Source organism: Populus nigra, chromosome 1 (assembly GCF_951802175.1).
Source record: "Populus nigra chromosome 1, ddPopNigr1.1, whole genome shotgun sequence".
NCBI classification, from domain to species: domain Eukaryota; kingdom Viridiplantae; phylum Streptophyta; class Magnoliopsida; order Malpighiales; family Salicaceae; genus Populus; species Populus nigra.
The window spans coordinates 7,916,122-7,943,924 of NC_084852.1; the positions used below are offsets into that span (position 1 = coordinate 7,916,122).

Genomic DNA, 27,803 nt, shown 5'->3' on the forward strand with positions numbered 1-27,803 from the left:
AAGAACTTCATTGCTAGCTTATGCCTTCTCCTCTCTCCAAACTTCTCCCAAACCTCTGTAAAAAACGTCTTAGCCTATGCTGTGATTTTCTATCTTCTTTCTTATCTAAATAATGTCATTCGTTCTTACTTTTTTTTCTTTTTCTTTTTATTTTCCATGGGATTCCAAATCAATCACTTTCAATACAGAAGTTACGTAACAAATAATGGCGCCTTGGACTCTTGAGTGGTGGGGGCTGCCCATGAGCGAGGATGAACTTAATACAGTAACAGTCTCTTCTTTGTGGGTCATCTCTAGCCCACCTATATTGAAATTCAGGGGATCCTTCTGATTTCGTTGTCTCTCATTAAAAACTCCAAGCTGGCATCCATTGTCCACATATATTTTACATTTGTGGTTAAAGTTTCAATCTTTTTTCTTGTTTTTTCTAGAGCAGCATAAATGTAATACACCAAGATTTTGGCCATGTTCCCAGTTTTTTTACTTGATTTTGCTTGATGGACAATTTAGAAACTTAATCAACCGAAGTATAATGGCTATTATGAACTGGAAAGCAGTTCTTCTTCTGTCTGTTTTTGGGTTTAGCCACATGCAAATGCTCTACCACTGAAAGGAAAAGAAGTTGGGAAAAGGCATGTGACTTTCAATCCACTATGCGTTTTTCATGTCTGCATGTGCCACCAGCTTCAAAGATCAGACCCTCGCAAGTTGCTGTCTCGGATCAGATTACTACTGCAAACACAAAAATTCTTGAAATCTAAAGACCTCCATGCATGCTGAGATCGCATTGCTCATTCACAAATTGAAGCACAACCACCACCATCAAAGTTCCAAGATTAACCACTGAACAAACCTTCATTAAATTGCTTGAAGTGACACAGATGGCGAGCAAGCAATTTTCGTGAGAGTTCGAGTTACCTATTTTACAAAAAACTTTAGCAAGGATAAACAATAACCATGGATCAATTTGGGTTTTACTGGCAACATTATTAGAACTCTGTAATGCTACTTCAGTAATTCATCACATGGAACTGTATACAAAGCAGGGTAACTGCAAGTAAAAATAATCAAGACATGGTACATCACATTATAATCATTCGAATTTTGGGATAACATTATTAATCTTAGACTTTTATCCTCTGCTTTATTACTTTAAGCACAATAATCCTCTTTTTGGGGTATCTCACCCCCTTTTTGTGAAAGCTACTTTTTATTTACAAAAGAAACAATGATTTGTTAAACAATGATTTGTTAAACAGTGAGTACAGTCCCCTCTGTTTGTTTGATGCGTATCAAAATATACCTTCTGAAAAAACATCAAATTAATATGATAATTTTGATGTTAAAAACAAAAAAAAAATCTAAAAATAATATTTTAATATATTTTCAAGCATAAAAATATTCCATTTAAAAAACATCATAAACCACGATAGCAAACACGAACTTAATTACAAAGGCATTACAGTGCGAGCCTCATAATTCACAATTTTCAGTGAGTTCAAAGTCGAGCAGATCGTTTTCCTTGCTCAGCTGCACGATAGTCATAGACACCAATACCACGTTTTCGTCCTAGGCGACCTGCATCAACATACTGCACAAGAAGTGGACATGGAGCATATTTATTGTCTCCTAAGCCAGTCTGAAGAACTTTCATTATCGACAGGCATACATCCAGTCCAATGAAATCTGCAAGTTGTAGAGGACCCATTGGATGGTTCGTTCCTAACTTCATTCCTGTATCAATATCCTCCCTTGTTGCCACTCCTGTATAGAGAGCATAAAATGCTTCATTTATCATTGGCATTAAGATCCGGTTTACAATGAAGCCTGGAAAATCTTGAGAGCATATCACTGTCTTGCCAAACCTGCAGAGTTAACGGCGATTGAGATAAAAATAGATGTTAGATCACTCTTTGCAACATTACAAAAAAGGCACGTGCAGGGTGGAGGGAAGAGCAAAAGGGGACCTGGTTTGCTTTTAGTTCCAAAGCAAATTCAAAATGAAGGAGATAATTATTTAAATGGATTTGGCAGGAGAATGTTGAGAGGAGGACATAAGAGGAATGAAAGGTGCTATTGTTTCATAGAAGGAGGTATTCCGGTCACCTCTCTGCCAATGCCTTGGTTGCATAAAATGTATTGTCTGATGTATCTGCACCGCGTACAATCTCAACCGGTTTCATTATAGGAGGAGGATTCATGAAATGCATGCCAATCACCTGCAGATGATACTTTTTTATCCAGTCAGAATCCTGTTCTGTGAAAACCAACGCAATAGACATGATCTAAAGTTAAAAGAACTTCATTTTGATTCGTGCAAGTGTTGTTAATAGATGTCCTTAGCATTGGCTAAAAACAAGAAACATATTCTGAGTATAACCTGGCGTGGCCTGCTAGTTGCAGATGATAGGCGGGTAATGGAGATGGAACTTGTATTGGATGCCAAAATGGCAGAACTTTTTGCTATCCTATCTAGTTTAAGGAATAATGTTTTCTTCGCATCTTCGGATTCCACGATAGCTTCAATGACAATATCTGCCATACGCAGCTCTTCTAAATTTGAGCTACACCGTAAATGGCCCAATGCATCGTTACCTGCAGCCTGTCAAGTGGAGTTAAAAAAAACCCCTTTGAGGTTAGAATATATATCAGTTTACACAAATAAATTTCTTTCTTTGTCAATATCTCTACCAGCAATCCAGCATGACATTACAACAATAGCATGGGCATTTTACTGTAGCAAAAACACTGTACTTTCTCGAGCAATGTATTTTTTTATTATTTTTCACTTTGGTTCTCGAAATTTTATTTTGCGCGATTTGACCATTTTTAACCCAAATTAACCCCTAATTGCATATTTTTTTAAGAAAGAATGATTGAATTGAAAGGTAAGGGACTAAGCAAAACTTTCGGATAACATAGGGGGGCGGGTTGAAAGTTTTGTTGCAACATTCATTTTAATCTCCCATATTTTTTAGATATTAGGTAATCAGTCCCTTGAATTTCAAGATAATATATTTTGGTACCTAACTTCAGTCTTTTTTCATTTTCCGGCCTAAAAAAGAAAGTAGTCGTTGGTGATGATTTTGACCACCAAAATGGTTGATTTTTATGTCAAAAGATTCCATAAGACGAGGGGGGTTCCATTTAGGTGTTTTTTTTACCTCGACAACACCTAAAACAACAAATCTAAGCTCGGAAAGGATTTTTGTTTTAGGTGGATTTCGGGTTTTAAGGCGGTTTATTGGTTTTTTGGTGGCCATAGATTGGTTTAACAAGGTTTCTAGGGTGTTTTCTAGGTGTTTTTGGTCAAAAATGGGTTGAAAATGAGATTTTGGATGAAAAAATGAACCCTGTTTTTCCAGCTACCACAGTGGCTGGATTCTAGGCTTCTCAAGCCACGCATCATTTTTTTTAACTATTTGGGGCGGATAATGCGTCATCGACCCCATTACACTTTTTTTAAAAAATAAAGGCCTGCACGCGACTGTTGCTTTATTGGGCTAGGTGCTGGGCCTGGCTTACCAGGCTCAACAACACTTGGCCTGGTTGTTTTTTTTATTTTTAGTTTTTTAAAAAATAATGCATTGCATGTGTATATTTTTCAAATAAATTTATTGTTTATATTTTAATTAGATTGTAATTATTTTTAAATAATATTGAGTGTTTAATTTTTAGAGAGATAGATATGATTTATATGTGGTTTTTTCTTAATTTTACATAGATTAATTTTTTTTTAATATTGATTTTTTTATAAGATTTTTTATATGTGCAGCCTTGTATTGTTTTTTTTTTTAATTATTGTTCAATAAATTGTATGTGTTATGTGCAGCCTTGCATTGTTTTTTTTTTATAATTATTATTCAATAAATTTTATGTGTATTGGTTTCTATTACAAATTTTATTTGTTTTTCTATTACAAATTTATTTTGATAAAGGAATTCATTACACATAACTAAGTAAATTACCCATGTTGTGATGTTAGATATCTTGATCTTCATTTTTCGCTTGGTTTTCTCAATTTTATTTTTGTTGATTTTTTTTTCATTACTTTGCACAATTGTTATTGGGTTGTTTAATTAGATGCATGCATAAGTTTTTCAATTTATATCTAGGAGTTTTTTTGCTATATATATATATATATATATATATATATATATATATGCAAACTTTGGTGGAGAAAACTATTTGATCAATGCTTACTCAACAAAGTTTTAAGGTTTTAGGTGCTCTTAGGTTGCTTTCTCTTGGGGAAAAATTACTTTCTACGGCAAATGTTTGAAGTATGTACCATATTCATTTTATATATTAGGTCCAAACACATAGATGAATACATAAAATGTTTTTGCAAACACTTAACTAAGTTATTTAGATTCTTGCAGTGACAAGAAGTTGACAAATATTTATTACTCTTTACTTGCTAACAGTTGTTGGGACCACTTCTCACTCAAAAGTTGGGTTTTCATACTTTTTTTTTGTCTATCATGCCACTTTTTGTTTTGAGTTGCTCAAACAATGTCTATGTTAGATTGATATCCCTTTACATTTTACAATTTGATTCTTATATAAGATTTAAGACAGTTTAAACAAGTTTTTAACATGTTACTTATCTGGTAGTTGAAAGCTAAATTATATACCTTTTAATGTTATTAGCTCTTGATTGCATGCTTAGAAAGCGTCTTTTCTTGTCTTCTAATTGTCTCACAATTAAAAGCAGCGTGCATTTCCAGAAGTAGCCCGCAGCAACGCCTAAAATCCAACTCATAAACAACTTATTATTCAACTGGACATTTTGTTCGGTTTAGGGTCTGTCTTGGACCTGCTCAATCTCACCATCTTCCATGTCAAAATATTGGAGATTCCCCCCTTTCTTTGAAGGCTGATGAAGCATTAAAGAAGCAAGTGGTCTAAACTCACAGGGAAATTGTCATCATAATGCAATGCCCAGAAGTAATGTAGAACAACTAGTTGATTTAGTTGAATCAAGCAATCATTAATAATGCAACTTTAGCCACTAAGGAACTGTTTTAAGCTTATTACCAATTACATTTATTATGGTCAAGGAGTAATCCAGCAGAGTGCTCTAACTCGAACTGGTAGTTTCATCACTGGCTAATTATCAGAACGAGTTGTCAAACGTGTAATACATGCTACTGAATATTGTCTCATGATCATTTTAATTTTGTGTATTTTTCTTTATTTTAGGATAAGGTGTTGGATATATAATACATTCAAAAGCATGGCTGAAAAATATTTAGTATATGAAATTGTGAAATATACTTGCTGAAAAACAAAAATCTACTCAACGTTTCTACTTCATTTTTATGCTGTTTCTTGTTTTTTAGGTTCTTTTATGATTTTAAATGTGAACAAATTATTCTCTAACTCTACACTTCTCAGATTTGCATCATCAACAAAACTTCTCAACATTTCGATTTTCATAATGGTATTTATATATCTCTAATTTTAATTTATGAAAGTTTATTAAAAAGAGATTTTGGAACTTCAGAGATTTATTACCTGGGAGAGTTGGCCTTTGGAGATGAGACGGTGGATGTTAGAGGTGATAGACTTTGTGGCTCTAGAGAGAGCAGCGGGATCCGTGTCAAGCAGCCACACATCGAGCCCGTGTACGGCGGCGAGTTGGGCTATACCAGAGCCCATTTGGCCACTGCCCACCACGCCTACAGCCTTGATCTCCGTCATGTTTGTTTCACTCTCCTCAATGATCAATGGTTTTGGTCGCTCCGCTCTTGATACCGTTGATAAAGTAGGGTCTCTAAAAAGTTGGCATAGAGACAAGTTCGAGAGGTGTCTTCTTCCTCGTATCTCAACCGGTGCTAAACCAAGCTAATCGGATGGCTTAGGATGATTTTCTTCTTCTTTTTATGCATCAGACATATCTGTTTACAAAAACGAAAGGTCTATCTATTAATGACGGCGCTGAATTGCGGAACCTAGCTGCTTCTCTTTTTTTTCATAGAAAAATGATTACTTTACTGATATATAAAAAATTAAAGATAAAAATATTTTTATTTTTAAAATAATTCTTATATTTTTAAGATAAAAGATAAGGGAATACATGTTTCTAAATATAACAGTTTTTTATTTTTTATCTTTGAAATATCATTATAAATAACTTTTTATTCTAAAATTATTCAATTAAAATATTTAAAAATAAAAATAATTATTATTATAATTTTAAAATATAATCTAGAGATTAACCTAGAATAAGGTCCGGCTAAACTAACTCTATTTTTAAAAAAAAAATCAAAATAACATCTTGTTATATAAAAAAGTTTTTAAAAAGTCAACAAATTTTTTACACAGGTTTTACCATGAATTGCCGGTCAACTAGGATTTTTGATTTGTTCAAGTCGAGTCAATCATTTTTATATTTCTTCTTAAATCTAGATTGGTAATATGTAAGTTTGATAATAATATAAAATAATTTTTTTATATCTTTTTCACCATCAAACAAATAGAATACAGAAATAGTCATTCTATCTTGTACACCACTGCCAAACATAATTATTTTTTTGTTTTTTATTTCTATCTTGTCTCTCTTTTATCCTTGTTGTCTTCATCTCTTCTATATTAAAATAGTGACCAAACAAATTGCATTTAAGAAATTATCAACATAATCTTATATATTATAAAATTTATCAATCATATCCGCTTATAAACTTTTTCTATAATATACTCATCAATCAATTATTTTCATAAAAAAATAATAGCCATACATGTAATAAATAATAATTTTAATATGAAATGACAAACAATACTAGTTTAAGTACATAGAAAATACAACTTTAAACAAATAATAATAATTTTAATATGAAATGACAAACAATACTAGTTTAAGTAAATAGAAAATAACAATTTAAACAAAACAAAACAAAAATGTTAGCATGGACTTATACTAGATAGTTGTAATATATAACCAAAACTAAGGTTGGAATCCATGCACCAAAATATATATAAATAGGAACAAAAGGTTATGATTGATCAATTTTTGTATAAATTTATATCATTGAGAAATAATGTGCATCTTGGTATGTTTCCCTCACAAAATCTCATCGTGGTAAATTAGTGCAAAGAATCTCATATGAGAAAACTTTTTATTTGGAGCTAAAATTTTTACTATTTTTTAATTTGAATGCCTCACTTGTTTTTTAGTTATTTGAACGAGTGACACGGGTTTGGTTCTGAGTTGTTATGTTTACCTAACATGCTGAGGTAGGTCTTATGATAATGTTTAACACTTATAAAATAGCTTACACGAGAAAACATCATTGGAGTCTTTTCTATCATGGTGAATTTGTTCTTCAATTATAGATAATTGAGTTAGATACTTTATCAAGATTGTTGTGGAGATTGAGACATCAAAAAATCATTGATAGGCCTATATTCTATAGATGGTATGTATATCTACCATTGAAAATAAACCACATTTGATTTGAAGGTCTAGAACTTTATAATTATTAATTCGAAGATTAACCCTCTATCATCTTGAATTTACTAATGCAGGAAAGACTGATTATGAACAAAATGTTGTCAAGTTTATTATGTCAAATGATGTACAAATGTTTGATAAAGATATTTGATACTTGTAGAGAAAGTTTTTCACGGTTTATTTGTGTTGGGACATGTTCTTTCAATTTTAGCTTATACATTCTTAATTGATAAAAAACTTCTCAATTTCACAATTTTATTCTCACGTCTTTTACAAATTAGACATTACTTTATAAATTATACAATTTAACCCCCATTTCTCGTCAAACTTTTAATTTGTTTCAAATTGGCTCATGATTTAATCAATTTGAGTCTTGCATGAGCACACATCTTTTATCTTGGTTCTTGGTTTTAGGATTCTTCATTTTGACCTTAAATCAACCTTCAACCTTTAAATTTATTTCAATCAAATACCTGATCATGCCAATTTGGCAATTCAAAGTTTCAATTGAGTTCTTTTCTTCCAATTAATACAGATTTACTTGAATTAAGTCATACTTGATTTTTCTTCAATTCCTTGATTGAATTCACAAAAACCATCAGAATTTTAATTAAGTCCTTAAACTTAATTAATTCTTTCAATTTTTATCTAATTGGCTTTTAAACTTAATTTTTCTTCCATTAAATCCTTAAATAAGTCAATTAAACCTATTAAAAGTTTAACTAAGTACTTAAATTTAATTAATTCTTCTAATTTTGGTTGAATTTGAATTTCAACCTCCATTTTCTTTTTATTAAGTATTTATTTATCCCATCTTATCAAAATATCCTTTCCTGACTATTCTTTTAGTATTTTGGTCTGTTGGAGCTCAAAAGCTTATTTACTCGTGTCTCAAAAATATTTTTAGATTTTGAATTTCTAATTTTTTTATATTTTTGAATAAAATAATACATATTTTTTAAAATATAATTTTGGGGATCTAAACTTGGGTTATGACAACCTAGTTCAAAAGTTTTTTTTGTTTAGTGATAATTTCATAATTATACTATTACAATAAATAGTAATATAAGTCTTAGTGAACAGAAACTTTCTTAGGAGATTTTTTTAATTATACAACTTATCAAAACTATATATTAAATATCAATTTATCAAACCCTAATTAGAATCTCAAACTTTTTTTTTTAGCTATATGTGTTTTAATAAGGGGTTATTTTAGACATAAAATCTAAACTTGGTCATGTGCAAGTCAAGTGATGTATTTTTGTTAGTTACGATGAAAAAAAATCTAAAATAGTGTTTAATTATTGTCTCGGGATAAAAAAGATAATTAAGACATGTTTCTCTTTACTTTTTATTTTAAAAGTATAGAAACTCACTCCTAAATTGTTTAAGAAACACATATATTTTATGTATTTGTCTTTCTTTCTTTAACAAATACATTTATGTATCTTCTATATCTATCTTGGGGTACTAATCAAACACATACTAATGAAATAATAAATTATAGCCACACCAAGTTTTTAGTAATAGATTAAATGCAATTATACATGTAATGATAAATCAGACACATTCTAAAATTATAACCATATATGGAGTTATTTTCCATTATTTCTAATCAACAAAACCTAAATCTTTTTTGAAAACACTTGTAGCATGTGGATGAAAATATTTTTTACTGGAATAATATTTTTACAGTTTTGCCCCTCGCACAAAAAAATCTAACACTAGCTATTATGAGTATTAAAGTCTTTTCAAAGGCCCATTAGTCATTATCAAATTGATAAGAGATAAATAAGTCATTTTTTATTTTAATTGCACAATAAAACAACCAAAATACCATTGAAATAAAAAAATAATTAAAACTAGAGTTAAAGGGCAATTTTATATTTTCACGATGGTTTTATGTAATTATCACATTAGATGAAAGGGGCATTTTGATATTTTACCAGATAAAGAAAAAAAACACAAAGCGAAACAACCAAAATGCCTTCTTTTGGTCTATTTACAAATATTTTTTTGTTATTATCAGGTAAGTTGAGAGGCAATTTGGTCTTATAGTAAAGAAAGAAAACAAGGAAAAAATAAAAATCAATTGGCGCGTGCGTAGCCTCTTGCCCGCTAAAAAACCTTTTTTGTCGTGTTGTTGGAAGCACTGCCGCGTCCTTTTACTTTTGAGGCGACGTGTGTCAATGTTGGATGATTGGTTTATCGCCGGTGAGGCTTTTTTTCTTATTATTTTCTCTCTCCTCCCCCTAAAATGACGACTTAGTCCTCTTTGTTGTTGATATTTCAAGTTCAGTCCCTACTCTTTTTACTTCTAAATTTTGTTCTTGGCTCTTTTGTAAAAGTTTTATTTGTTTTTAATTTCATCATTTTATCTCAATTGGTCATATACTATTGTTTTTAATCTGGTACTTAATTTTTTTATTTTTAATTTTTTTTTGGCTCTTTTGTGAAAGTTTTAATTTTTATTTCAATTTCATCATTTAATCTAAATTTATATCAAATTATTTTTACCAAATTGATCCTCATTGTTTTGATTTTTTTTCTTTTGTTAAAGTTATTTTTCTTTTCAATTTCACCTTTCAATAAAAAAATTATTTTTATTCCGTATAATAAATTTTTTTTTATGAGGTTATTAATAGTTGAAAAGTTTTGTAAATCAAACACGACGATGATTTTTAAAGTGGAATTTACTTTGATTTTTCTGTATTGGGGGGAGTTATTGGTGTGTGTAAAGAGATGGTTGGGAGTGTGGTTGTGGTTACTTTTCAAAGTGTTTTTTGTATTGAAATGTATCAAAATAATTTTTTTTATTTTTAAAAAATTATTTTTAAGATCAACACATCAAAATAATTCAAAATATATATATATATAAAAATTTAAAAAATTTAAAAATATAATTTACCTGCGTTCCCAAACGGTTTCGGAATATGTGCTCCCATCGCCTTGCTCTACGGTGAAATGTTGTTCTCAAGGGGGAGAGCTGCATCCGTCGCATGGGCTTTGTAATCATCATTTCCGTTTCCATTAGTGAAACATCCTCCGTTCCAAGCCCAGAAAAGGAGTAGAGGCCCATGACCCAGAACAGTCAGTACTTTGGACAAATTAGGCCCATCTTAATTTTGTTTTTGGAAAGCCAGGCCCATCTTAACCATCGGCATTTTATTTTCAGCCTAGGCAGGTGAATGATGGAGGAAACAGAGAAAAAGGGAAGGGAAATGATTGGAAGTGGACTATCCTTCCAGCCTTTGCCCTTTTACGAGCAGTGTCAGCTCTCAATTGGCCACTAGAAAAAAGGTATGAAAATGGGCTATCATCATTGGTGAGAAATCGTGCACAATACCATCAATTGATGACCATGAAATGTCTCGGTTTCTGCAAGCTTACTTAGGAAGATTCCATCATCACTCATGATCTTCCTCAAAAAAATAAAAATAAAATAAAAAATAAAAAAAGAAAAAAGAAAAAAGAAGGAGGACCCATCCAGTAAAGCAGCCAAAATATCATAATAAACATGAACCATATAGCTATACTTTTGAAGTAATATTTTCTACTACAATTTATATTGTTTTGAAGTTTTGATATATATAAAAAATAATTTTATTTTTAAAAATTTTATTTAAATATATTTATAAATAAAAAATATTTTTGAAAAATAACTATTACTATAATACCTGACAACTCGTAATATATAATATTTTTTAAAAGTACTTTTTCTTGAAAATATATTAAATAATTTTTTTTATTTTTTATTTTTTATATTAATACATTATAATTATATAAAAAATATTATTTTAATATATTTTCAAATAAAAAATACTTTTAAAAAGCAATCGCTACTAATGCCAAACAACTTGTAGTACATGATACTTTTTAAAAGTATTTTTCGCTTGAAAATATATTAAATAATTTTTATATTTTTAATTTTTTATATTAAATTATTATAATTATAAAAAATATTAATTTGATATTTTTGAAAAATAAAAAATTAATAAAAATACTAAACATGATCTTAGAAAATGACCTCGTTATATTGACTTTGCTTAAAATTGTCACATGTAATCACGCACTTAGAAAATGACCTCGCTATATCGACTTTGCTTAAATTGTCACATGTAATTTTTATTTTTTTTTAATTTTACGATAAAATGTATTTTCAAATCAATTTATATATCAAACCTGGTGGGCTCCATCCACCGGCTACAACCAGTCAATTCTCGTGTCCTATTATCTCTGACACTTTGACTTCCGTTACTCCCTTTGCCATTTTTCTGTGTTTGTTCCCCCCATCAACTCTTAGAGCGCGTCCCTTTACGCCCCAATTACTTTGTTTAACTTTGCTATCACAATTTTAAAAAATCAGATTTATAAAAAACATTTCTAGTTCTAATTTTAAAATATAAATTTGATCAAGATTACTGTAAAATAAATTCTTATATGTAAAATAAATAAAAACATTAATTGGAAATAAAATTATATTATTGTAGTTTCTGTAAAATCAAGGATTTAGAATATAATTACGTGAAAGATGTTCTTTTTATTTTTTATTTTAAAAATATTTTAATTTTTTTTATTTTAAATAAGAATTCTAAGAAACTATTTCGGAACACGTTGTAAGTGACATTTTTAAAAAATTAAATTATTTTATTAAAATTTAATATGATTTGTATATTTTGAATCTTTTTTATGTATTAATATTAAAAATAATTTTTTTTTAAAAAAAATTATTAACATTCCAGTATAAAAAGTTATTTAAAAAATAATAACTACTATAATATTAAATATATTTAAGTTTGAAAGAATTTTGCAGAGGTCGATTGAGAGACATGGTGGTCTTCTTCCACGCACATATTGCAAACATTGAGCTTGGACTTCCAAATCCCTATAATCGATCCTCCCTCGAAGGCAAGCGAACCTCATTCTCTAAGCAATCGAATTTCTCCACCAAATATTCTCAGTTTTTTCTCAGCAAGGGACAAATATGAGGTAAGAGATACGTAGAGAGAAGAAGCCCGAGGGGCTCGTTAACTGGCAAGTGAAACAAAACAAAAGTAAAGTGATGAAATAAAATCATTAATCCTCTAAAAGTCAGCCCTTGTGTGTTCATTTCAAGTCATAAACACATACTATTATCTCTCACAAGTTTGAGGGTGTATTTTGTTGTTTTCTTTGCCCAATAAACTATAGATTCGCTTCTGTATTTCCTGTCCCTTCGATATCTTTTTCTTTCTCTAGATTCTGTCACCTGTTGCTTTCCTTAATTGCTTTTTTACGTTTTCAGAGAGAGAGAGAGAGAGAGAGAGAGAGAGGTTTTTGAAATGGGAACGAACCTATTTCTTGAAAAGTTGGCAACTGTGGGCTGCTGTATTGACATGGAGGGTACTTTTATTTCACTTGCAAGTGATGTCTTAATGCATCGTTGGAACCCTTGAGGTGGGTTCTTCTTATATAGACTCTAGACTCGCTAAAGTTTCTTTCTTTCTTTCTTCAATAATCTTATCAACTCTTCTTCAAAGCTTTGATCTTGGGATCTGGTTTAGTTGTTAACTGTTGCTTAATTTGCTAAATGTTGCTTTTCGTTGGCTTGTAGGTGCTTCGGGATGTGTGTTTGAAGTTGCTTCATTTGGATGACTTTCTTGCTCTCACAGTAGTGGTTGTTTAACAGTATAGGGTTTTGGGGATTAGTTGAATATTTTTTTTTTTTTGTGAAGGGTTTAGGTTTCAAGTGGGGTCAAGAGATCTCAGTTTGTTTGGCTGGCTTCACCTATCTATATATAATCTTATTTTTTTTTCTTGTTTAGTGGTGTGAATTATTGCTTCGCCTTCAAGTTGTTAACTCGGTCCTTGTTTTGTGGTTCCTGAGGTGTTTTGCATTTGAAGTTTGTTCATTTTGGGTGCTTATTTTATTTTCCTTTCTTTTCTCTAAAGGGCATCACTATGGTCTTGGTTTCTTAAAGTTATAGGGATTTGATTTCAAGTGGGGATTGGTGATATCTCTTAATTTCACTTCCTTTTGTTGCTTCATTTGCAATTTGGAACTTGCGAGCTGCTTTTTTTTTTTTCGCTGGAGATTTGACATGCGAGTTCCTTCAATTGGGCTTCTTCTCTTGAAAAGCAGTTAATGCCCAAGAAATATCAACTTCAATGCGGGAGTCTTTGCCTTGATTTGAGCTGGGGCTAAGCTTTGATTTCAGTAATGGCGATGGTGGAGACTGCTCCAATGACTTTCCTCAGATCGGTGTTCTTTGCTTGCTTTCTTTGTTCATCTTGGGGTCTCAAAACCACAACTCAATCCTGTGATCCAAATGATATGCGGGCCCTGAAGGAATTTGCAGGAAAGCTCACGAATGGGTCCATCATAACATCATGGTCCAGCAAGACTGACTGCTGTCAATGGGAAGGGGTTGTATGTCGAAGTAATATCAATGGCTCAATTCACAGCAGGGTTACCATGCTGATTCTGTCCAAAATGGGTCTTCAAGGGTTAATTCCGCCCTCCTTGGGCCGCTTAGATCAGCTGAAATCAGTTAATCTCTCTTTCAATCAACTCAGTGGTGGATTGCCTTCGGAGCTCTCGAGCTTGAAGCAGTTGGAGGATCTTGATTTGAGCCATAACTTGCTATCAGGACAAGTTTCAGGGGTGCTTTCTCGTTTGTTATCCATTCGGACACTGAACATTTCCAGCAATCTGTTAAAGGAAGACTTGCTTGAGCTTGGAGGATACCCAAATCTTGTTGCGTTCAACATGAGCAACAATTCATTCACTGGTCGAATCAGTTCTCAAATTTGCAGCTTCTCTAAAGGGATTCAGATTCTTGATTTATCTGCGAACCATCTCGTGGGCGATCTTGAAGGCTTGTTCAATTGCAGCAGATCTCTTCAACAATTGCATTTGGACTCCAATTCACTTTCAGGCTCTCTCCCTGATTTTTTATACTCAATGTCAGCTTTGCAGCACTTCTCTATCTCCAACAACAATTTCTCTGGCCAGTTAAGCAAGGAAGTGAGTAAGCTCTTTAATCTTAAAAACCTGGTTATTTATGGAAACCAGTTTTCAGGCCATATACCAAATGCATTTGTCAACCTTACATATCTAGAACAATTTGTTGCCCATTCAAATATGTTGTCTGGACCTTTGCCTTCAACACTGTCATTCTGCTCAAAGCTTCGCATTCTTGACCTTAGAAACAATTCTTTAACTGGTCCAATTGATCTTAATTTCAGTGGAATGCCTAGTCTTTGTACACTTGATCTTGCCTCTAATCACCTTTCTGGGCCACTTCCAAATTCTCTATCTGTTTGCCGCGAATTGAAGATTTTGAGCCTGGCTAAGAATGAATTAACCGGAAAAATCCCCGAGAGTTTCGCAAATCTCTCATCACTTTTGTTTCTCTCATTGTCCAACAATAGTTTTGTGGACTTATCTGGGGCACTTACGGTACTGCAGCAATGCCAAAATCTCTCCACTCTTATTCTCACAAAGAACTTCGTAGGTGAGGAAATTCCCAGAAATGTAAGCGGTTTCCGGAATTTAATGGTCTTAGCATTTGGAAATTGTGCTCTCAAAGGCCAAATCCCAGTTTGGCTGTTGAGATGCAGGAAGTTAGAAGTTCTTGATTTGTCTTGGAATCATCTGGATGGAAGTATTCCTTCTTGGATTGGCCAGATGGAGAATTTGTTTTACCTGGACTTCTCAAATAACTCCCTAACTGGAGAGATCCCCCAAAGTTTGACTCAGCTAAAGAGCCTCGCAAACAGCAGTTCACCCCATCTAACTGCCTCTGCTGGCATTCCTCTATATGTAAAGCGAAACCAGAGTGCTAGTGGTTTGCAGTACAACCAAGCCTCAAGTTTCCCTCCTTCAATATTGTTGAGCAACAATAGAATAACTGGGACAATTCCACCTGAAGTTGGAAGGCTGAAAGACCTCCATGTCTTTGATTTGAGCAGGAACAACATTACGGGGACCATACCTAGCTCCTTTTCTCAGATGGAAAACCTGGAAGTTTTAGATTTGTCATCCAACAATCTGTATGGGTCAATCCCCCCATCGCTTGAGAAGCTGACATTCCTGTCGAAGTTTAGTGTGGCTAATAATCACTTGAGGGGACAAATTCCCAGCGGAGGGCAGTTCTATAGCTTTCCTAGCTCAAGCTTTGAGGGTAATCCGGGACTCTGTGGGGTAATAGTCTCTCCCTGTAATGTCATTAATAATATGATGAAGCCTGGTATCCCATCTGGTTCAGACAGTAGTAGATTTGGTCGAGGCAATATTCTTAGCATAACAATCACTATAGTAGTTGGGCTTGCGCTGGTCCTCGCTGTTGTTTTGCACAAGATGTCAAGGAGGAATGTGGGGGATCCTATTGGTGATTTGGAGGAGGAAGTCAGTCTTCCGCACAGGTTATCTGAAGCTCTCAGGTCTTCCAAGTTGGTGCTTTTTCAGAATTCTGATTGCAAAGACCTCACAGTTCCAGATTTGTTGAAATCAACAAATAACTTCAACCAAGCAAACATCATTGGTTGTGGTGGATTCGGCCTGGTTTACAAAGCCAACCTTCCCAACGGTACAAAAGCTGCAATCAAGAGGCTTTCTGGGGATTGTGGTCAGATGGAACGAGAATTTCAAGCTGAAGTGGAAGCTCTCTCAAGGGCTCAACACAAAAACCTTGTTTCTCTTCAAGGTTATTGTAGGCATGGTAATGACAGATTATTGATTTACTCTTACATGGAAAATGGAAGCTTGGATTATTGGCTGCATGAATCTGTTGATGGCGGCTCAGTACTTAAATGGGAGGTGAGACTCAAGATAGCTCAAGGAGCGGCTTGTGGGTTAGCATATCTGCACAAAGTTTGCGAGCCACATATAGTTCACCGAGATGTGAAATCGAGCAACATACTTCTAGATGAGAAATTTGAAGCTCACTTGGCTGATTTTGGTCTCTCAAGGCTACTTTGTCCTTACGATACTCATGTGACAACAGATTTGGTAGGTACATTAGGTTATATACCTCCTGAATATAGCCAAACATTGATGGCAACATGCAGGGGTGATGTTTACAGTTTTGGTGTTGTTCTTCTTGAACTTCTTACCGGTAGAAGGCCCGTGGAAGTTTGCAAAGGAAAAAACTGCAGAAATTTGGTTTCCTGGCTGTTTCAGATGAAGTCCGAGAAAAGGGAGGCAGAGATTATAGACTCAGCAATTTGGGGTAAAGATCGTCAGAAACAGCTGTTTGAAATGCTCGAAATTGCATGCAGATGCTTAGACCAAGATCCTAGGCGGAGACCCCTTATCGAAGAAGTTGTTTCATGGCTTGATGGTATTGGATTCCAAGCTGCTCAACAATGAGCTATAATAATACTGCACTTAGTTTCAGGGTTCTTAGTTTCAGTTGGGGTGGACATGGGAAGGTATACTTGTAAAGTAAACTCTATTCCAAGTTTCTATAATGTTGAAATCTTGACCAAGTTTCTATTGTATTATTCTGTTATAAATAAGCATATTATAAAATGCGTTGTCCTTGCCCTTGCACAGTTTTCTTTTTGTTCCCCATTATATTACCATGGGAAGATCAAAGCCTTCACATTGTGCTCCACATATTACATATTGATGTAAATCAATTTACTAGGATTCTTTTAGAATTTGAATCATCCCCGCAGCCAGCCAGCCCCCCCCCAAATACTGGATATTCAAGGTCTTGACCTTCAAGCATGATATTAGATATTAGATATGCTGCAGATTACAGAGACTGCCCATCTTTTAGCTATTGTTTTGGCTCGCTTGCTCTCGTCTTGAGCAAACCACTATTCTGATATTTACATTACTAGTTCATGGTTTATGCATCATGTCTGCAACTGTCAAGTCTCGTAAACTTTCTTGGCATCCACCCATGTCATTCGAAAGACAGCTACATGCCATTTATGCAGAAAGATAGATTAGCCTCCCTCCACATTTTCGTGAGTAGAGAAGCTTTAAGAGGCAAAGCTAGGCGGTCACTCTGTAGCAAATCCTTTTGTGAAACAGAAGATTGGATTATATGTCACTTCCCTACATAAAACATCATGGGTAAGGTTTTTCTTGATTGAGAGAGACCCTAAAAATATTAAAATGCAACCGTAAAGATACCTTTTACGTGATTTTCTTGCTTGGGTGTCCACGTTGACATGATAGGTTGACGTGCCATAATCCCATTACTCAAGGTTACCTACCTCTCTTTTTTGACTTTGCTAGCATAGCCTGCTCAGAAACTTTTTCTAGCTAAAAAAGCAGCAGATATTGGTGATGTGAAACTCACTACTAATCTTAAACCGGAAGGATTTGAATTTTGGACACCAAATGGAGGCCTAATCATAATAATAATAATAATTAAAAAAAAACAGAATGGGATTTCTTGGGTCATACCGTGGTTTGATATAATTTGCTAGGTTAAATATTTAACAATAAAATATAGAAGAAATCTTTGTAATTTTCAAAGTCTAGGATCCTTCGCAGATGTATGTGCATGGATTGATTGAGATTAATAATTGAGTTGTGTTCGGTATCCATCTTTTTCTGTCACCTCGATCGTAACCTTTTTTTCTTTCTACCTCGAGCTTGAAGCTCCGAAAATCTCTCCCTTTTTCTACGCAAATTTCCAAACCGAACTTTCCTTGGTGTTTTTATTCTTATATCTTCCTTTGCCTTTTCTTTTTCTTTGGGCGTCCTATCACGGATTAAACATGTGGAAACAAATGTAAAATCGAGCTCCTTTGTGTCATCATGTAAGGATATTCAAAAGGTCTGTTCGGTAAGAAAATGGAATTCGATGAGGCATGATATTGAATTGGATAAGATTGAACAAGTCAAGGTTTTTTTTTTATTATCGAGGATATCTGAATTAATATGTATCTTAACTAATATTATGAAGATTAATAATTATATAAATTTTCAGTTGAATTTAAGCTGCTTCTCGTGTTACAACACAAGATTTTTACACGGAGGGAGGATGCTATGTAAAAAGTACAGACCACAGATACTTGAGAAGACGAGCTTACCTGTTATCCTATCTCATGCATGCATAGAAAAACGTTTGAGTATGTATCATAACACCACATTGTATTTTCCCTATTAAAAACTTTAAAAATCCAAAAAACTTCAGTCCATTCGTGTATGCATGCATTTCAATTGGACAGAAAATGGAAATTCAATTCTTGTTGAGCAACTTTTGTGTCAAAAAGTCGTCGTGGTTGATAAGACACGACTGATTACGCCCGTGGATCCATCACCCTCAAACCTCGAAGAAAACAAGCACTCCGATTTGGATACGGGTAATGTCATATTGGGCTCTAGGAAGAGGCCTAGATTGCTAAAGACCATGAATCTTACAAGAGCCAAGCTTATCCTAACTGATATTTTGTCACTAGTTTCTTCTAGGGTCTAGTTGTTTGTATTGGACCTTAAACCTAAAATTCTAAACAAATGGGCCTAAAGCTGTTCGAGGGAGTCAGCATTTTTGTTGCAACAAGCGGACAACATGCAAGGATCATCCTGGTTTTGTCTTTAACAAAACCTAGAGTTTTCCTCTTCTTCCACAGTTTTCTTTTCCTTTTTGGTCTTTCAATATGTTCATGACCAGCTCTCTTAAGTTGTTTTGCTACTCTAATGCCCAGTATATGAAAGTTTTGATCTTTCTAAGCTTTTTTGCAAGCATTCGGTTGCTTAATTTTGATAATTTTTTCTTGCTTTTGATAGATTGTTTCCTTGTCTTGGTTTTGTTGCATTTATTCTATTATAGTTGTGCCTATGATGATGTTAACTTTTTATATGCTATCATGTTCTATATCCATGAAAAAATCCAAATCATAGGCATATTATTTCTTCCCCCTAGCTAGTTTGGGATAGTTAAAGTATTGATTTTTTTTTCAATTTGTTAGAGCTTATATTGCAAGTGATGATAAACAAGACCAACAATCAGCCACTCCTTTCTGGAGAATGATGATGCTGTCAAAATAAGAATCATCAGATCTGATGCATTTGTACAGGCTCTTCAATCTTCTTTTGTCTGTATATTTATTTTAGTTCATTTTTTTTATGATGGTTAATGAGAGGTAATTAGTTAGTGTTTTGGTAATGTGGATGGCTTCTTATTCTTTGTCAAGATTATGCATTATTGCTTGATTGGTGTTCTTTTAGAGAGTTAAATACATTGCTTTAGTTTCATTTGACATATTTATTATGATGGCATGAGTTCGTTCTCAATGTCAAATTCTTAATTCAATTAAAAAGGAAGAAGAATTTCCATTTAATGTACAAATTAGTATGTGCTGGATGTTGAGCCTCAACAGTGCCTATGGTGGCTCTAGAGCTAGCATGGTTTGCTCCAGAATTTCAATTTAAGTAATTTATTGAAGTCTGCTTCTGCCTACAGCTTCTCTAGTTAGTGTTGACACGGCATTTTTTAAGATTTTAATTACTTACTGTGTCCAAAGTTATTCCCTTTTGGTATCAAAGTGATTTAGAACTTTGAGTGAATAAGAACTTACTAAAGTTTTGTTGTGCCTGTGATGGGTTTAGATATACTATGAGCAACAGCAATGAAATTACCTTAATATGAGGCACTGATTGTTCATTTTCTGGTGTGTTGAACGTATCATGACATTACTAATTGTGATTTGAGTAATTGGTTTGAATTTATGGTTTTGCAGAATTTGAATGTACGTTACTCGGTTGTTTCTTCTTGCATGATTACATAGCCCTGTTGGAAGAATTTTATGCTTGTTTTCCTTAAACCTCCTTCTATGAACTTATTTTGCTAGATCACTTTCTCAAATAGATTTTTTTTAATATAAATTCTTAATAGATGGTTTGCCTATGATGTGATTTACTGCCCGTATCATCAGACAAAGTGATGATATTTTCACCACCTCTGGGGCAAAACCATGATTTGTTTTTTACCACGATCTTAAGCATAATATACCCTTCATGGTGGGGTTGGGTGCCATTTGCAAGATATATAAAATTGTATTACATTTGTGTTGAAATGACATTCACTGCTTCGTCAATGAATTTGATGAACTTTGTAAATGCAGATCAGATGCATCAGCTGTTTTGGATAGCACACTTAGTAAGGTGTGCTTATTGGGTATTCATCTCTGGTTCTCAAGTCACATTCACTGTTTGTCTAGATGGTTTCATGTTTGATTCAGAGTCTCCATAACAGTTACTAGAAAGCCAGATGATATGGGGTCTTTGCAGCTTTCCACTCCAACTGCATCTCATAATGGATCTGCTTGTTGCTTCTCTTCCAGCTTTGTCTGTTTGTCTAGATGGTTTCATGTTTGATTCAGAGTCTCCATAACAGTTGCTAGAAAGCCAGATGATTGTCAAGTAAGAACTTGAGATTTGAATATGGGGTCTTCGCAGCTTTCCACTCCAACTGCATCTCATAATGGATCTGCTTGTTGCTTCTCTTCCAGCTTTGTGAAGCTCAACCATGTATATTTTGAGAAGCACTATTATTTCATTTTCAAGAATACTTGTTTTGAACAAATGGGACAGTATTATGAACAGATTAAGATTCATTCCGGTTTCCCAAGATTTGATACTGGCTAGCTAGCACACACAATTTACACATTGGTAGTTTCAGAATTCATGACTCAGAAAGAAGACACATCAACACGGATCATCCTCCTTTTGCACAAAGGAACATGTCAAATTCTCTCAAAACGTGTTCAGTTTTACATGTGCCGCACCACACCGACTTGTTCTTTATTTTACTTTTAACTATTAGGCTATGTTTATGTTCGAAGAAATCAACATTCTGCAGCAAAACATCTAGCTAGAAGGGAACTATGGCAGCACTATTTTTGGCAAAAAGAGCCGTCATTAACATCACTAGAGCTTAATCCAAGGATCACCCTCGTTGTGTTGTGTCTGCCAACAGGGCTTACTTCTCCACTGCTTTTCAACGAGCTCAAGTATCTCTATGCTATAATTCCTCTTTTTTATACGTTGATCTCTCTCTGTATCCTAAAATATTTAGACACAAATCATATAGTTTGTCTTCAGACTGAAAAGCATGGCTACCTTGTCTAGCATTGAATTACATGTATTTCCACGATGGGGACTATTTGTCGGTTCCTAAGCTAGACCATTAATAACGCTTTTTTTTTTCTTCCATTATGTGCAAATTTTTCAGGGTACCAGTGTAGCAGCAGAGACAAGAGAAACAAATAGCCCAAATAGGACACCACGAAAATCTTATAGTGCAACAAATTATCTAACTAGGCAAGGCTTAGACCCTGATGAATATGCAGGAGTAGGAGCAAAACAGTTTGTGGCTGACACTGCCAAAGAAGGGGTTAGAAAAGCAACACAAGTAGCAAACACGATTGGGGACGCGGCTAAGGAAACAATGGATGGTGCACGGGAAGCAGCCAAAGAGGCTAACCAAAAGGTTAGAGAGACAGTAGGTGGTGGAAATGATGATAGTAACAGTCATGATCGTAACAGCCACGACAAGAACAATAATAACGTGGAAGATCCAGTGTTTGTTGAGGTCCATAAGTTGATGGACCAGCTGTTGATACAGTAGAGTACAAAATTATTGATGATTTGAGAAGAATAGGTGACAGCAGATTGAGAAAGCACTTGGTTCTTAAGTTTGCTTGCATTTGGTGCAATAACTATGGTCTGTTACAATGTTTGTATCACGCTGGCTTAATTAGAAAACAATGGATTTGTGATAAGACCTGCACAGGGTCTTGTATGTTTATCTTTATTTTCAGTAGGGTTTCTGAATTGAGATAAAATGAGCTTCAATAATTTTGTTTTAGCCCTCAATCTTGAAAAGTAGTGTGCTGAGCTTTGGTTCACCAAAACAAATACCAGCAACATCACATATGAGAACCTTAAAATGGTCTAGGCAAAGGCTTATCAGGGAAGGCTGGTGCGCAGCTAATCAGTTCCCAAATGATCATGACGCCTTGTCAGTAATTATGTGGAGAATGAGACTTTTAGCCTTTGTGTATTCAAAGGAGCTTTGTCCATTTCCTTCATACATCCACAAAGGATTCTAGAACTTGAAACTGAAATAGTTTCGGACCGTGAACTCACGCACTCTCTACACTACAGGACATTTTCAGACTAGAATTCTATCTTCACGACAGAAAGTGCCCAAATTTTGTCGAGTTGCATTGTTGAACAAAAAAACATCCGACTTGGAATCTGATACGCTCTTGCTTTGGCCATTAAATTGCCAAAACAAATTCCAAAGTGAAAAGGATTGGTAAAATGTGACACACAGCAACTCCAGGACAAAGCCATTGAAAGCATTTTCCAGGGCAAGCAAAAAGGACCTGGAAAAGATGATAGGCAATCCATATAATCCAGCACTTCACTCATCATTTCCTATAAATCCATTTTGAAGGGTAATAAAGAATCAAAGAAGATGATAGGTAATGTAGATAGAGAATATATATCACTTATCATCACCAATATTGTAGCACAATTTAGATAGGCCAAATAATTTTTTGAAACAACATCATACAAGATTTTTGCATTTCGGAACTAGTTGAGAATTAGCAGTGTTATTTTTAAAAAAAATTATTTGTTTTAAATTTTAATATATATATTTTTTAATTGTTTTGATGTATTAATGTTAAAAATAAATTTTTAAAAATAAAAAAATATTATTTTAATACAATTTCAAATAAATATATTTTAAAAAACACTACTTGAAATGTCTCTATCTTATCAAACAGCTGTTTGGTTCTCTTTATAGACAAGAACTGTTCTTTTCCAAAGCAAAGTCATTATCCATTCATTTGTATTCTGTTTTTTTTACTTCATCAACGATCTAATCTTCGTGATTCCCAGCTCAAACAAATTAGAGAATCTGGAAGGAATATAGGACCAATATCCAACTCCGATATTGAGAGTAACGGGCACTTTATGGAAGTCAAAATCATATGCAAAGGCCATTTCCTTTAATGTGTTATCATAAAAGGTAAAGAAAAGAAAAGAGAGACGCGGAAGAGTGGAGGGGTGAAAGGTAGGTAGACATAAGAACATGGAATCACAGTTGTGGGTGGAAATGGATTGAGATATTTGAGAGTTCATGTTTGCCATACCATGAATGTGCTTAAACTAGTAGGTTCCTTTGTGCCTGTTAATGTTGTGTCGATTTTCAGCGTTTTGCTGATTGGGATTTTGAGCTATAGACTTTTTATTTAAATATCTAGAATTCCAATAACTAGAATTTTTTCTTCTATTTCACATAATAATCATATGAAGATGGTCATCTATCCTAAGCATAAATTTCATTAAAGGTCGTACTCCTCTGCAAGTAATTGGCAGCGGAGTACGACCTTTTCGTTCATGTGAATTGAACTCGAGACCTATCCTGTTACCACCTACAAGAACACTACTATGCTACTCACCCATGCTAAATGTTAATATCTGTGATACCATCCGCCACTTTCCTTGCAGATTACAGAAAATCAAGATGTTCAAGAAGATTGGTTGTAGGGATGCTTCATTCTTTATGATTTGACCACCATACTCTTGCCTTTCACATATATTCTTTATGATTGTGCTATGAGCCTTTAATACTGAACTCAACTTGGAGTTCCTCTGTGATAGGTAACAGCCAATCACGTACAAGATATGTGCCGGAATAGGAAGGATGCTTATAAGCAAAGGTCCCTTTTCACTGCTACAAAATTAGTCCAGCCCTTAACCTTGTACTATTAGATGGACAAACATGAGCTTTACTCAAATTCTAAGGAGCCATAACGCCTTGTATGATTTCAGCTGTCTATCTGTTTTTCATAGACATTTGCTAAAGTATTCCAGCTTGGTGCAAGAGCCACGTGAAAACTTGTGTTGGGTCATGTCACCACTGAGGTTTTGCCTTCCCAGCTATCATGGCATGTACATTGTGTACTGAGCCATGTCCCGAACTTTATAACACAAAAGACCCATAGACTTGTACCGTAAGCTAACCCTAGCAAAAAACCGCATTGATAGAAGCCAGCATTCAGTTTCAACGCAATCATCTTAAATATTGAATTAATCAATCTGCACATGGACCTGTAAGTCTTGCATCAGGTAAAAAAGACACGAGGAGAAAAGATAAGAGGAATAAAGCTTTGCATGAACAAAAGACTGGAAATCTATTAGTCCATTTCAACAAAAAAGAAGCATAGGGTACTCTGCTACAGTACACTGCTTGTCCAACCAAGAGGAGCAGAATATTGTGTGAGCATTGATTCTGTACCATTACATTAAAGGGTGCACTAAAATTTGACATGTCCTTCTCATGCCTCTGTCATAGATGTAATCTTTTCACTAACATCGCTTACTCGAGTGCAATCCAGTGCCTCTCTTGCTCATTTAAGTACCAGAAAATTTGCTTTGTAGCATACCATTAATGTCAAGATAAAGCGTAAAGAAAGCATTCGGGAAAAATGGTGATAAAAAACAGAAAGTAATGGTTTAGGGGGCCCTTTGTTGAGGATAATTCAGTCCGTCTGTGTTCTGATTTCTTCAGCAGGAAAATCAAGTGATCAAATCTGTGCTGTAGGCTAGCATTATGTTCGAAAACTATATCCTTCCTGCCGTCCCATGTTCTAAATTTGATAACAGTCGATTTGACTCGAAATCACCCAACTTTTTTTCTTCCTTCTTCATTGACAAAACCATCAATCCTGATTCCTACCTAACTCTTTCATGTCTAGAAAAAAAAGCTAGAAGATTAACCTGAACACGACAAGTGATTCATTTGACATAAAATGCACCTGCTATATTACAAAAAACTTCATGCTTAAACCAAATTGTTTACTAACTCACAGACTTACTCTGCGAATGCCCTTTCTAAACAAACAATGATTGCATAGGTGTGCTAATATCATTTAATTTCGTTTTCACATCTAGGGAAGCAATAATAATCGAGCGTCAACCACACACATGTAGTGTCAAATGAAAATATCACTACAAGCACCAATAACAGCAATGAAGCTGAAAATTTATCTGTCATAGCAAATCACAACAAACAAACTCCACACTCTAATCATTCATTAATTGTCAACTGACACCATACATAAAAAAAACACAAGAATATGTTGCTTGTGGTCCTCCCTACTTTTTTCACCTTTTACTTTACACTCTCTCCTACAGACCTTCATTTTAGTACTTCAAAAGCCACTCCTCACCTTGCTAGCTACCACACAATACCTCAATTGTGTGATATCCTCCCTAAAATAATGGACGCTAGGACTCTTGAAGGGAAGCATAGCAGTTTGAAAGAAAAAATGATCAACAAAGATGATTTCCTGATTGAGGATGAGTTGGAGGATGACATGGAAGAATATGAGAGTGGCGGCGGTGTTGGTTTAGCCGATGATGAAAAGAAGAAAGGAGCCGGTGTTATGCATGGGAAGAGAGGGACTGGTAGTGGCGGAGCGTCTCCACCATCCTGCCAAGTGGAGAAGTGTGGAGCTAATTTAACTGATGCTAAGAGGTACCACAGGAGACACAAAGTTTGCGAGGTTCATGCAAAGTCACCAGCTGTGGTTGTTGCTGGCCTCAGGCAGAGGTTTTGTCAGCAATGCAGCAGGTATTTCTGTTTCATGCGTTTTTGTTTAGCTATCTTTCTTTCAGTAGGACGTATTTTCTTTTACTAGTATGGATACATGGCATGCGACTTGACAATTTAAAGGGGTTTGAGGAGAAATATGCTACGTTCACACAAAATTTCTTTTCCCTTGTGCAGCTTCTTCATAAGAAAATAGTGGCAAGTTTTTAGCATTTGTAACATTACTGGCCTGAAAGAAACTTGTTTGAGTTTTGAAGTCGGGCGTAGTTATCTGAATTAGCCAATGTAAGCTCAGCGTGAAGAAGATTGCCTAACCCATGCAATTGACTGAAGCTAAAACTCAGTAAAGTGTTAGAATTACAAGTTCCAAATACTCTGGAGACTCATCCATATACAATCTCAACCTTTTTCACTTGCTAGTAGAGCTCAAAAACAGAAGGAAGAGTGGGATTTATTTAGTATCGTTTGAACGGTAAAATTTCTGCAACCTTCTTTGGTTGGATGACAAATATTGGATTTTCATCAGGATTCCCCAAAAGAAGGTTTGACAGAGTTAGGGTACATAAATGTAGGTTGTGAATATAATGGTCCAAGTGTTAATGATACAATTTACTTCAACAGTATGAAAAGAAATGGTGCTAATTAGGCTTGAAAGTTTCTAACTCGAAACAAGAGTTTCTGCTGGTCACGAACACAAAATCAGCTGACTGATTAATATGATCAAAATTGATGTTCCTAACATCATGGAATGTCAGAAAATTAATGGAGAGGCTGTTTCCGCTTAAGAGATTTTGTTAGATATATGAGTTTTTGCCAAGTGATATGTGTTTTCCCTTTCCATGCATTTTTCCGCGTAATGATACTTTCGACAAGAGGTGTTTTTACCAAAATTTACTTGAAAGTCAATTTCAGCTCATTGTGGCTTCTATCTGCTCATCTTCCAGTGACTTGCTATGTATATGGTCCTGTTTAAGTTGCTTTCACCATTCTATAATTATGAGCCTTTGCAGGTTCCACGAGCTAGCGGAGTTTGATGAAACTAAGAGGAGCTGCCGTAGGCGTTTGGCAGGGCACAATGAGAGGCGCCGGAAGAGCACAGCTGAGTCTTATGGAGAGGGTTCAAACCGCAAAGGCGTCAATACTTCTTTGAAAGAGAGCCCGTGCAGGCAATCTGATGAAAGAGGAAGATTTCAGATAAACATCCCACCCCAAGGAAGTTCCTCTTACAAGCGATCCCAGATCAGATGAAGACCAAACCAGCGGCATGCTCCCTCTCTTCTGTCAAGTAACAGCTTAATTCTACGCATGTTTGGGACCGTATAAGATCGACCACTACAAGGGATCGTATGTTCTTGGTGTACTTTAGTATCTACTTGCTGTAATGTTGTTTGACAGAGTCTGTATTATGTGGATTAGGCCTCAAATGGTGTTCAAGGTTCTACCAGCATTGGCTTGGTGGAATCTTTTTGCTATCCTATAAAGAATAATATTGACTATGTTCTTGCCGAACTACAAAAGAACCTCGTTGGGTTCATCTTACTAAGAAAACAACGTTGCTGAGGATAGGTGTACCAAAGAGCTGGTTCCTGGTCTGAACCAAACTCATCCGATGAAAATTAGTCTAACCCAACTCTTACGATGCTTGTAAACCTAGATTTCTAGCTGGTTCTACCCTTCCAGTTTCCCATGATTCAAGACTACGTACTATTCCCTATCCAAAAAGCATGATTATAACTTGTTAAGATAGTCTTAGATTAAATTCAATTAAA

General features: G+C 34.5%; 3 protein-coding genes and 1 long non-coding RNA gene across 5 annotated transcripts; 3 read left to right on the plus strand and 1 right to left on the minus strand.

Moving 5' to 3' along the window:
* Positions 1 to 1,360: 1,360 nt before the first annotated feature.
* On the minus strand, positions 1,361 to 5,980 carry LOC133677111 (uncharacterized). 2 transcript variants are annotated; one of them, XM_062098946.1, is made up of 4 exons: positions 5,521 to 5,980; positions 2,381 to 2,602; positions 2,107 to 2,252; positions 1,361 to 1,865 (listed from the first exon to the last, which is right to left on the minus strand). In XM_062098946.1, exons 1-4 carry the CDS (start codon positions 5,704 to 5,706, stop codon positions 1,499 to 1,501), a joined length of 921 nt encoding a protein of 306 aa, XP_061954930.1. In that variant the 5' UTR covers positions 5,707 to 5,980; the 3' UTR covers positions 1,361 to 1,498. The 2 variants fall into 2 exon arrangements, with proteins under 2 accessions (XP_061954930.1, XP_061954937.1); XM_062098953.1 differs by having other exon boundaries at positions 2,107 to 2,219; positions 5,521 to 5,978.
* A 6,597-nt stretch (positions 5,981 to 12,577) lies between these two features.
* On the plus strand, positions 12,578 to 16,970 carry LOC133681011 (phytosulfokine receptor 2-like). Its single transcript, XM_062104092.1, has 2 exons — positions 12,578 to 12,892; positions 13,050 to 16,970. Exon 2 carries the CDS (start codon positions 13,656 to 13,658, stop codon positions 16,806 to 16,808), a length of 3,153 nt encoding a protein of 1,050 aa, XP_061960076.1. The 5' UTR covers positions 12,578 to 12,892; positions 13,050 to 13,655; the 3' UTR covers positions 16,809 to 16,970.
* A 1,930-nt stretch (positions 16,971 to 18,900) lies between these two features.
* On the plus strand, positions 18,901 to 22,272 carry LOC133684780 (uncharacterized). The gene is made up of 2 exons (XR_009838267.1): positions 18,901 to 21,415; positions 21,637 to 22,272. It is a non-coding gene; the product is annotated as an uncharacterized LOC133684780 (long non-coding RNA).
* Positions 22,273 to 25,643: 3,371 nt separating this feature from the next.
* On the plus strand, positions 25,644 to 27,530 carry LOC133702970 (squamosa promoter-binding protein 1). The gene is made up of 2 exons (XM_062127344.1): positions 25,644 to 26,055; positions 27,045 to 27,530. Exons 1-2 carry the CDS (start codon positions 25,703 to 25,705, stop codon positions 27,280 to 27,282), a joined length of 591 nt encoding a protein of 196 aa, XP_061983328.1. The 5' UTR covers positions 25,644 to 25,702; the 3' UTR covers positions 27,283 to 27,530.
* Positions 27,531 to 27,803: the final 273 nt, after the last annotated feature.